Source organism: Notothenia rossii (genome assembly GCF_949606895.1).
Source record: "Notothenia rossii genome assembly, chromosome: 7".
In the NCBI taxonomy this organism is placed as follows: domain Eukaryota; kingdom Metazoa; phylum Chordata; class Actinopteri; order Perciformes; family Nototheniidae; genus Notothenia; species Notothenia rossii.
Window position 1 is genome coordinate 75715547 of NC_136905.1, and position 12710 is coordinate 75728256.

A 12710-nucleotide genomic window follows, 5' to 3' on the forward strand; every position below is an offset into this window, starting at 1 on the left:
AATTGTTTGTCCTCTTTTCTCACTCTTTCTTTCCTCGCTACACCTCTCTTTTTCCCCTTATCATAACACCATACCTCCCTACCTGTCTCCATCTTATTTTCCTCCTCCTCCTCCTCCTCCTCCTCCTCCTCCTCCTCCTCTTCCTCCTCCTCAGGGCATCAGCAGTCTGTTCAGCTCTCTGAAGGTGGTCCGCCTGCTGCGTCTGGGCCGCGTTGCTCGGAAACTGGACCACTACCTGGAGTACGGAGCTGCTGTTCTTGTGCTGCTGGTGTGTGTGTTCGGATTGGTGGCTCACTGGCTCGCCTGCATCTGGTAAACTATATTTAGGTTATGAGTTTTTAATCACTGAAGGGAAATGTTTATAATTTCCTCACAGTTTAGAGCTGGTAAAAACTCCTGCTAGCTGCTGGGAATGTACCCATCTTCTATATTGTTCCTAATTGGATATTTACGCTAAACATTTCTGCAGCCCTCCCCACCTGTACTGAAATCACATCTGCTGCTGTTCTGCTGACTACAAGCTTTGTTTAATTTCCTCCATACAGTGTCAGGTGATTTGCTAATCATTTGTGTCCTATAGCAAACCATTTCTGCTCCCCTAAAACACAAAATCCCTTCTCAATTATTCATTAATTGCAAATACTCCAAATCAATAACACTAAACACAACAGCAATATTTTTGAGCCATTACTGCTCCATTTAGGGTCATTCTAACTCCACATGCATTTCTAAACAGAGCAACGCAGTCTGTGGTAAACATTGGAAACATTCTTATTTACTCCTGGGCTGTTACAATATGATGCTCGTAAAGTTATAGGAGCATCGCAGCAAATCCATTTACAACATCCACAAGAAAAATATTTAAGACAAGAAAGACGGTAGATCTTAAGGTGGATAGTTATGCTTGCTCTGTTTTCATACCTGAACACACTAACATTTAGATGTTATCCTCAACAGGTACAGCATCGGAGACTACGAGGTCATCGACGAGGCCACCAACACCATCAAGATGGACAGCTGGCTGTACCAGCTGGCTCTCAGCATAGGATCGCCTTACCGCTACAACGCCAGCGGTTCTGGCCAATGGGAGGGCGGCCCGGGCAAAGACTCTCTGTACATCACCTCTCTGTACTTCACCATGACCAGCCTGACCACCATCGGGTTCGGAAACATCGCCCCCACCACGGACGGGGAGAAGATCTTCTCCGTGGCCATGATGATGGTGGGATGTAAGTACGAGATACAGCTGATTTGAGCTTTTGCCATGCAGTGACTTCTGTTTTGTGTTTTCTTTTGGTGCATTTCAGAGTGAAATGACTGGTGGATTTTGCTTTAGTGCCTTGCAATGTGTGCATACTGAAAGGTAATCCACTTAGGGAGCTGCTCTTAGGGTCTTATATATTCATAATAATGATATGCTGTGTGAACGTTGTTTTGGTCTTTCATATGCTAGTACTTTAAGTTGAATATCAATTATCCAAAGCAGATGTTTTCTCATGATCTGGTGTGTTTTTTTACCCTTCATGTTACTCCAATAACAGGTCCAATGATCATTTGAACAAACTGAAAAGGGTGTGCAGATTTCCAAGTGATGTCAAGAGCACATTCAAGCTCCTGAGAGGATGAACACTTGGCGCATTAAGATAATCGGTTACAGTGTTTCAAAATGATGCCGCAGTGCATGCGTTGCGACTTTAGGCGTATAGAGCTCGCTTTTGTCTTGCCTTTAAAGGAAAAGCACAGGCGTTACTAATAACTTTTAATACAGACATCTGCGTGCAAAAACATGTTCTTGCACAATCTTAACGTGCCAACAGCACATGTGCGAAATATGTGGGTGTAAACAAACAGCCGGTATAGTAAAAGCAAAAACATGTAGTGTAAATGCACAAGCAATGTTCTGTAGTATATCAGTGCACTAAGAATAGAACAGTTGAATCATTTCCCGTGACAGCTTTTTCCTGCTGAACAACACCACCACTACTACTGCTGCTGTCTAATATAAACTGCAGCTTAAAGTCAGTTTTTCTTCATTAGCTCCCCTGAAAAATCCTATTCCCATTAGGACACTTTGAAGTGGGAAACCTGCTGATGTACCACAGCTGCGTACAGTTTGTTGTTTGTGTAAATATGTGTTTTTAAAGGATAATTACTATAGCTTATCTTACTGACGACCCACAGAACTGTTTAATATAAACAGCTGCTTAAAGGCAGCTTGGATCTTTAAAATCCCCTAAAAAATGAAATTCCCATCAGGACCCTTTAGAGTTAGAGAGAGAACTCTTTTTATTATTGATTACCCTTTATGGAAATATTGCAGTGTGTTCAATGGAGAAAGTGAACATGAGAATTGTTGTGAATTTGTTTTCACTTTGTTCGGAGGCTGCACAGATCTGCACAGCAGGCGACATCGTACTGGTGTTAAAAGCAGCATAAAACTGTACAACAGAAGAGAGCATGTGACACACATAATTAATGGCACACTGTGCTTCCTGTGGTTTATGTGAGGAATCATCTGAACAAATGAGGTAGCGGCAGGATATTTATGGATGAGTGTAGGTGGAGAAATGTATATATAAATATATATTGGCCATAAAAGATAAGGCTTTTACTCGTCTTACAAGAAATGTCTGTCTGAATAATTATCTGAACTGAAAATTCTTTAATAGTTTAGATTTGAAGAGAAATACAGGTTCATCCCATCTTTCAGCCTGTTGAACAATTTAACAAATTACCTTTGGTGACATTGGGATTTGTGTCCTGACCCAGATCTCAAATTATTTGTATCTCCCCACCTCTTGCAATAATTCAAACCTTTTTAGAACTACCTTATATTTAGACATGGTATTGAAAACATTTATATTTTTCTAGCAATCCTATTTCTTATCTAGAAATAGGATTGCTGTCCTTCCTTCCTTCCATGGTTTGTTTGTTCCTTCCTTCCTTCCTTCCTTCCTTCCTTAGTCCCTTCCTCTTCTTATGTACTGGTGATGCAACATGTGCTTGATCAAATGGGAATATGGATAAAAGCTATAAACAACTTCAAGAAGGACACACTATATTTTCCAGGTTAAACATTGCAAAAGAGAACAACAATCTAGCAGTCTAATATGTTTGGTGCATATTTGTTAAAAGCAGTGTGCAGATTTTTGTTATTTACATGTGAGTGAGAATTGCTTTTTCTGTGAGACTGCATGCTTTTGCAAAACATTTAAATTACCAATTTTAATTGGTTGTTTGGTGTTCTTGTAATAATAATAATAATAATAATAATAATAATTAGGACTGTCAGCCGATTCAAATATTTAATTAATTTTTGATCTGTTCTAAATTTACCTTAGAGGAATATTTTTCAAGTTTTGAATACTCTTATCAACATATATGAGTGGACAAATATGCTTTATGCAAATGTTTGTTTATCACTGGAACAATGACAAATTCTCCTGAATATTCTCAACACAACAACCTGGAACCTCTCTCTCTCTTACACTCTCTCCCAACCCTGTCTACTTCTTTGCACTTAGCCAGTTGCTCAAACAGACAAGCCTGTTTAAAGTTGTCGGGAAAATGCCGCTCCTCTGTCTTCATCTTCAGTCAAAGCACGAGACTGAAGTTCCCACTGTGAATCAAAATAATGCGCTGTGATGTGCAGTCCACACGTTGGATGCGATCCTAATTTAACGTAGCCCCTCATCCTCCACGATGTTAAGCTGTAGCCACCCATTTAGCTATCGCTGTTGTTGTCCAGGCTTCTCCCCGGCAAACTTTCAAGCGCGGTCTGCCGCAAGCGAGCGGCAGGAGCGGGGCTGTCAGCATCAGCTGTGTGCTTGGTTTGCTGTTTAAAACACCTTTTTTTGTATCCATATCTCTAACTAGAATCTCCCTACAACTAACAACAACAACAACAACAACAACAACAACAACAACAACAACAACAACAACAACAACAACGTCAAGCCTTTGGGCTCTGAAACTACGGGGCGGGCTAAGGACAAATACACATGCGTTAATAGCACGTTAAAATAATTAGTGGCATTAAAAAACAATTGCATTAACGCGTTAACTTGACAGCCCTAATAATGATACATTGGATTTTTATAGCGCTTTTCCTATAGTGCTCAAAGACGCTAATTGTAATGCTGGAGCTGGTGTTGATGCTATCAGTGCTTCTTAATGTTTGATTAAGGTTATGGAGATATTTAGCCACTTCCAATGGGTGAAGAGTGCAATTTGTTTTAACAGTAGTTCTTACAGAAGCCTTTTGTGCAGGTTGTTGTCTGTGCTGCTGTCTCTGCTGGCCGGGTGGAGCTTGTGTAACAATGTCTATATCCTGGAGGAAAGTTACTTTCAGGAAATCAATTATTAAAACTGTGTGCTCAGTCTGCAAAACTGAAAGTACAGATTCTTCCATTGCCTGCTTTTCCCTACCAAGTGGTCCCCTGGAGGCAGAGAGGAAAAACAAAGAGAACAGTTCTTCAGTATTAGGTTAAACGAATAAACACAGCAATGTATTTTCTTTTAAATAACATAACATGTTCTTTACAGTGGACAATAGTGCTTTTTGTAGTTCCCTCAATAATTATATATTTTAGTTAAAATACCTTTTAATGTGCTAATATTTGGTCAGATCTCTGTAATTGTAGTATAGTAGGCTAGCTGTTTTTTCTTCCTCTACTTACTTTTCAGTATTTCAGACACATCTGAACCTGGCATATTTGACATGTCTTGCATCTTGCTGGTATCTGACCTAGTAACAGATTTGTCAGTCTCATTTCCTCCTTGAATCTTCCTGCCTTCAGGCCAAAGTGGCTGTACATAATTCAACATATTATTTATGCTTGAACAGTCTTGAGGCTTTATCTCACCATGCACATAAGTCGGACATATGTGAGTCAGCTATATGGAACATTTTCAGATTAGTTTTTTTCAGCTCAATAGACAAGGAAGCATGATTCTTGGAAAGCTCTTTTGCATCTTGGGGATAGGAAGTGTTTCTGATTCAATTGGCCATTTATTGTTTGAAATGTATTATTTTGAGATAGTCTAACAGAAAGAAGCATCCCCTCAGAAATTAATGTATAATTACATTATATGACCTTTTTATTTGTATACAAGTCAAGTATAGTTCCCAATGAACTTTTCTCAATAATTAAAGGGATATTTTGGATGTCTGATTGAACAACACGTTCTCATTCCCAGCCCTTCACATGTTGACGGTCGGTCAGGGCCCCTCCCCGTCACCCTATTACGCACAGGTTACCCCTTGAGAGTCAGTTTTCAATGGGCAGGGCATCCCATTGACTTGAATAGAGCTCCCTGAACGTTGGTAATGGACGAGTTGGGATCGCGGCGAAATGCTCTCTGCAGATCCATTCTCACAGCAAGGCCGGATTAGCACCTCCAGGGGCCCCTGGGCACTGATCACTCATGCCCCCCCCGTCGAGGGATTGACCAATCCGATGAGGCTCATGTCATGCCTCACAATCCAATCAAATCCCATCAACTTCAGTTCGTACTGTAACTGTCATCACCGCCCTTAAAAAGTAGCAAGCAACTGAAGCAAGTGCAATTATGGAGGGTGGAGATTTGGAGTATTTCATCAAAAATAATTTGACTAAACTTCCGCTACAGCAGCAACTAAAAATGAAATCTGATGACAGGCCAATGCCCAAACTGGAGCTGTGTACAGCGAGGAAAAAAGGAGCGAATCGGACGTAAAACTTTAAATAATAAACAGCGGATTTCTAACATTTGACATTTCATGTGACCGCACTGGGCAGTTTCCAGGGCTGAATTTTAGTCCCAGTCCGCCCCTGCTCAAGAAGACCTCGGTAATATCAATCAAAACCTCAGAACAGCACCCAACTTAATGCCAACATATGACTGGCTCGCTGTACAAGTACACGAGGAGTTCTATTTGTCACAAACATAGAGAGTTACAAAAGTAAAATATGTAGTGAAATTGTGTGGTTGCTCAAGGGTGTGGCTGTGATTCGGCTATACACCGCCGCCGCGTAGTAATAAAGTTGAGCGCATACATAGTGAGACCTACAGTACAGTGGCCTACAGTCATTTTACCCTATGGAAAAGCTGTGTTATTTATGGCGAAGAGTGAGTGTCATTTAAAACAATGTATGATGAGTGAGGTTGTGCCCGAAAAAAAAAGAAAAAAAAGATTTTTTTTTTTTTTATCTTGTCACTGAGGGACCTCTTTGCTCGAGGACCCCTGGGCACTTGCCCAGGTTGCCCATATGGTTAATCCGGCCTTGTCTCACAGCGTTTATCAACCTTCTTCTTACTCAATATCAAGCCAAACTTATTGTTTTTACTTCTTTATTTTAATTGAATAATGTAGGGACTTTTGTTCCCGTCAGTTATGGGGAGAGTAGGGGCTCAGAATACTGAAATCTGTATTGTTTCTGCGTTTTTTTCCTTCTAATTTTGTATTCTTTTCTAAACCACACACTGTTATTTACTCAACAATAAGACATAATTATCCTTGTGTTTATTTATTCGTTTGATTAATAAACACAAGTTGGAGTCCGTCAGGACCGAGGGTCGGAGCAGCTCATAGTAGTTGCTTTAGAGAATTTTACACCCCGAATTAAGTATTCTCTCCGCTTCGCTTGACAAACCCCGTGATCGGGCCCGGTTCTACGGGGGTGCATAAGGGTGCATTGCACCCTCAGTTGAGTCGTTATGCACCATCATTTGAAAAATGAAAAGTAAAAAGAATATTACATATATAATAATAATAATAGTAGTAGTAATAATAATAATAAGAAGTATTTAGTTGAAATAAAAATAAATTGTGGTTAAATAACATTGTCTGCTGCATTTACAGTTGCAAGAAAAAGTATGTGAACCCTTTGAAACTACCTGGATTTCTGCATAAATTTGTCATAAAATGTGTTCTGATCTTCATCTAAGTCACAACAATGGACAAACACAGTCTGCTTAAGCTAAAACCACACAAACAATTATATGTTTTTATGTTTTTATTGAACACACCATGTAAACATTCACAGTGCAGGGTGGAAAAAGTATGTGAACCCTTGGATTTAATAACTGGTTGACCCTCCTTTGGCAGCAATAACCTCAACCAAACGTTTCCTATAGTTGCATATCAGACCTGCACAACGGTCAGGAGGAATTTTGGACCATTCCTCTTTACAAAACTGTTTCAGTTCAGCAATATTCTTGGGATGTCTGGTGTGAATCGCTCTCTTGAGGTCATGCCACAGCATCTCAATTGGGTTGAGGTCAGGACTCTGACTGGGCCACTCCAGAAGGCCTATTTTCTTCTGTTGAAGCCATTCTGTTGTTGATTTACTTCTGTGCTTTGGGTCGTTGTCCTGTTGCATCACCCATCTTCTGTTGAGCTTCAATTGGTGGACAGATGGCCTTAAGTTCTCCAGCAAAATGTCTTGATAAACTTGAGAATTCATTTTTCCGTCGATGATGGCAATCTGTCCAGGCCCTGAGGCAGCAAAGCAGCCCCAAACCATGATGCTCCCTCCACCATACTTCACAGTTGGGATGAGGTTTTGATGTTGGTGTGCTGTGCCTTTTTTTCTCCACACATACTGTAGCGTTGTGTGTTCCTTCCAAACAACTCAACTTTGGTTTCATCTGTCCACAGAATATTTTGCCAGTAGTGCTGTAGAACATCCAGGTGCTCTTTTGCAAACTTCTAACGTGCCGCAATGTTTTTTCTGGACAGCAGTGGCTTCCTCCATTTTATGATCAATTTATGCAGAAATCCAGGTAATTCCAAAGGGTTCACATACTTTTTCTTGCAACTGTATTTGGTCAATTTAAACGGTAAGTAACGTTATTATGTCAGGTGAGCGTGACCTTTGCCGACGAGACGCCGTTACTGCTATTTATTAAATGGCATTAATTATATAAGTGTTCACCCTCATCTTGTCTGTTGTTTCCGGTCGTCTCTGTGTTCCCTCCTGCTGATTATCCAATTGTGTTCACCTGGTGCGCTGTATTTGCTCCTCCCCTCACCTGTGTCTAATTGCTCCCCCATCACCTGTGTCTTGTTAGTCTGTGTGTGTATTTAGGTGCTGTGTCTTGAGAGTGGTAGTGTGTGTGAGATCCTGGTGGCTGCAGGCTGGGCTCACGTGAACAGCAGCAGCAGGATTGAGGCTGTGTGTCATATGTTCATGTTTTAATAAATGCCCACACCGGGTTATATTTTTGGACGTTCTGCCTCTGCCTCCTTGCTTGGTCGGGCCGCTCAACGGTCAGTCTCACACTAACCCTAACAAACGCAATGTCGCTAAGCGGTCCTACGAAGCTGGTTATCAACTCAGTAAATCAACCAGGGTTTCTCTGTCCGGCTGAGAGCGTGTTCACGTGAAAGGGACGGGGTTAGCAACATTTGACCAATCACAAACATGGAGACGCGTGCTGACAGCGCAGCGTCATACTTCATGAATGAATAGTGTAAATAGCAAATCGTGCTTCGTAGTACAGGCCATGTAACGCTTTTAACGAGTTAATAAAGCGTGGCCTCGTTGTATTTAAAACGTGGCCACGCTTTACATCTCGTGCGCACAAGTTAATAAAGCTTGGCCACGTTTTATTTATTTTTCTCGCTCCGTAGTTAACATAGCAGGAAAGCAACATATCAGTACTTTGTCAGGCTTAATATTTATACCCCCAAAGCTTTTTTCTTATTCAAAATAAGACCTTAACCTAAAGTATTCTTTAATGTTTAAATAAAGCCTTATTAGTTTGTCTTTCTGTGTCTCCTATTAATATCTAATAATAAAAATAATACATTTCAATAACGTGCTATAACCACCAGGTGTCCCTCCCTTATCAGCTGTGCACCGTATGTAAATATACCAATATACCGATTGGATCAAATATAAAAGTCAGCCAAATTAGTGTTGATACTGCGAGGAGACTTATATTGTGAAGAGAAATTGAAGATGTTGTTTAATTGATATATTTATGATCCTACATATTCAGTTTTGGCGGCACTTATTCCTGTTTGTCTAGAAGTCTTCTCATCAGGGCTCTGTAAATAGCGAACTACGGCAGATCTGTAATATGTAATGCAGCCGAACCGTGTATTACAATGCCGTTATGTGATGACTTTCAAAGACAAAAGCAAGAACACTCGGAATTAAGTATTATTTTATTATTTTAAAATGTTTTTCCGATTTCATATAATATAAACACCAAATCCCAGCATGCATTGCGGCTAAAACATCCAATCAGCGAGCTTAAACCATAGCTGAGGATCTTGGGTAATCGCTCGAAATGCCTACATCTGTTTCCGGTTATTTTTATTTTGAAATTCAGTTCCTGACGGACGCCAAAAAAGCCCGAGATTATGGAATTAAACAAATAAATAAAAACAAGGATAATTGTGTGTTATTGGTGAGTAAATAACAGTGTGTTATTTTGAAAAGAATAACAAATTAGAAGGAAAAAAAGATTTAAAAAATACAGATTTCAGTATTCTGAGCCCCATTTATTTTCCTCACAGACGGCAACAAAAGTCCGAAATTATATGATTTAAAATAAAAGCAATAATTGTGGCTTGATATTGAGTAAGAACATGTTTTTATGAACCACACAGCTTCCGGTCTTCCTATAACACGTAATGCCGTGAGACTACCAATAGAAATACATTGCTTTTAAAATCGTGCTGTGCAACACGAAAAAAAGGGGAAAATCGTTTTGGTGAACACGAATCAATAGATTAAAAATCGTGTTGGTGAACACGAAATGCCATGAGACTGGGTTGAGCATTTGCCGGGGAGCGTTCTCATGACGTCTATTATCAACGCTATGGGAGGTCTATGAAGGTCTATGGGACGCCCTGCCCTTTGAAAACTGACTCTCAAGGGGTACCCTGTGCGTAATAGAGTGACGGGGAGGGGCCCTGACTGACCGTCAACATGTGACGGGTTGGGAGTGAGAACGTGTTGGCTGGAATTACCCATAATCAGTGTAGCTATTACCTATAGATGGCAGTTAGGAGTACCTGCATGGAGGCGAAGTAGCCCCTATCTTGATTAAATATCTACATATTGTACAGTTTTGCATCCATGCTAAACACTGAATTTGTCAGTGCATGCAAAGGGCTCAGTGTGGTTCATGTGCAGCATGGAAGCTGTGTGAAATGTGTTCAGAAAGTAGAGTTAATAACAGACTCAACTGGAGCTGCTGGAAGTCCATTGAATTGTGTACACTTTGTTCCAGTTATATAGGCCTACAGAAAACAACATATACATTTTTGAGGCCAAAAACCAAAGGAAAGCAGCCAATTGTTATTTGTAAAGTGTTGAAGTGTTTTTACATATTTATTTGGCAGGAAACCCTAGTGTTTCTTCAGACTTGGACTATTCAAATCCAAGCCGATACTGACTGTGGGAAATTGTTATATCTTCGTAATTTGTAATGCACCTTGAAGCCTTTTTCAATACCAGACACATGATGAAAGAAGGCTTTTTTTTAAATGGCAGAATTTCATTCCAGAATAACAGTTTTTTTAATCGGCTTTTGTCTCGGTCCGATCTGTTTCTGCCCCGGAGTTTAGTATCTGGGCCAAGAGAGATTTCTCGCCGGGCTGTCTTCCATATTGTTTGTTCCTGGCAACTGGACAGTAAACATCCTCGGCTCTGTAGTAAACAATACAGAGACATGACACGCTCCTCTGTGTCAGTTCTGCCTGGCTGTGACTGATAGTCTTCTTGGCGTGGCAGAACATCACAACGCCTGTGTGGGTAGTTTTTTTGTTGTTATGATTTCAGCTACAGAGAGGTTATAGTGAGGCAGACAGAAAGCACAGTCATTCATTTTGCCTTCTCGATTTTTCCACGAGTGTGACAATATGTGTATTTTACAACATTGTCTTGCTGCCACAGATAATGTTCACCACTTTCTATCAAGTCCCTATCTAAAAAGTGTTTTTAAGTTTGAAATAGTACAACTGTTGTTTTATGGTTCATAAATCATGTACTGCTGCTCTTCAGATCTGTTACACGCCATTAATAAGAACTTTTTTTAGGTTTGTCAACATCAACTAGGCTGATGTTCATCCTCCTCCAGCGTGACACTTTCTTTTTATTGCATTTTAATTGGTTTGGAAAATGCTGGCTGCTTTCATAAACACTAGTAATTCATTACGAGTTTCTCATGTTCCATTAAGTCTCCAATTTATTGAAGGCTATATTAATACCAGGCCGTTAAGAAGATTCTAGGCTGTTGTATTTTGAACTCTTTATAAAGAGTTGGGTTTGGTTGGATGTGGCCTCTGTTGCACCTTTTTTGTTTTATATAATCTATTGTAAGTCCAACAATGTACTTCATAAGTCTACATTGCTTAATCAGTGAAGTAATCATATAGTTTTCCATTTTAGAATGGGTCATGGGCTTCTTTCTTTTTTAATTAGTGTCAGCAAAACTAAGTAAGACATGTCCAATAAAAAATATTGGGTCTTTTGTAAAGGGTTTTTAAAATAACTCATGATGTTTTGTAACTTTAATAAGTTGGTGATGAGTCGACCTTTGTCCAGATGCCTTGCAGCAGTTTTCTCATTAAATAAATTGTCAAATGGTTGTTTGGAGGAGTCCTCGCGCTGGACTAAAGATCTAATTCACAGCTGAAGGTGAAGCAATGACGTGTTAAAGGTTGATAAACATCAGTGGAAGTGGAACAAATAATAAGTTGACTTGTTTGTCGAACTGGAAACATTCTATAGATGCAATAAGATGCTTGTTTAGTTTTTAAGGGAAGCATCATCTTTAAAAACTGCATTGAATGAACATTTTATCAGAAAATATATACAATGTCAAAACAAGCTGTCCCATAATGCAGTTTGCTTTGATTGATGGAAGTCCTGGATCTTAGTCTCTCTTTCTATCAAAGGCAGAGGAAAAAAGGAAACCTTAACCTTCAGTGAATAAAGGTAGAGTCTATTGTTCAGACTGTCACCCAGTCGACTGCTGTCAGGATCCTTCTGACTCTGCACTTTACTGTCATTGATTGATTAGGCGTACAGACAACCTGTCACTTTCCCTTATCTCTTCTCAGAAGATTTATTTCTTCTCTAGACGTCCATTTTAGCCAGCGAGGCCTCGTGTTTGTAGAGAGAGATTATAAACATTTCAGTTGTAAGGTGAAATATCAAATATTTTCCTTTTCATATTTGCATGACATCATACGGTATAGCTTCAGATCGGCAAACTCAAAGATCTTACGGCAGGAAAAACAAGATGGATAGAGAGGAAGTGAAATAAGAGGACAGAGAGTGAATGATGAAGACCAAATACGAAGTCCGGGTCAAATGCTGAACACCAGGTTCTCTGTCCGTTTAAACTCTTTGTTGATCTCACCCCCTTCTCTGACGGAAATGTATCAAACCATGAAAATGAGATGAGACCACAGAAACATTATGTAATGGCACAGGTGCCTTTAAGGAAATTGATTTATCCCTAAACTCATCTGTAAAACGTGATGCTGTTGGCTTCGATGTCCAATAAATCATGCATGTCTTAATTGTGCTTTTTAAGAGAATTGAAGCTACCATAAACACAGAGACAGAATCTAAACAACATGTCTGCAGGTAGGGGGACATATTTGTCCATCATCATTTCAACAAAAGGAGCTTGCATTTGATTTTTCCTCTTTGCTTAGCTTTCGCTTGTGACAGGATGGTATTATAAAATACCGAAAACCG

At 39.8% G+C, this 12710-nt stretch overlaps 1 protein-coding gene across 2 annotated transcripts in view; it reads left to right on the forward strand.

Annotated features, from left to right (window-relative positions):
- The window catches only part of kcnh5b (potassium voltage-gated channel, subfamily H (eag-related), member 5b), a 142106-nt gene that overhangs the window by 60569 nt on the left and 68827 nt on the right, over window positions 1-12710 (forward strand). For both annotated transcript variants that reach the window (XM_079641236.1, XM_079641237.1), the window contains 2 exons: window positions 155-312; window positions 958-1229. In XM_079641236.1, the coding sequence (XP_079497362.1) occupies window positions 155-312; window positions 958-1229 (430 nt within the window). The remainder of the gene's footprint in view (window positions 1-154; window positions 313-957; window positions 1230-12710) is intronic.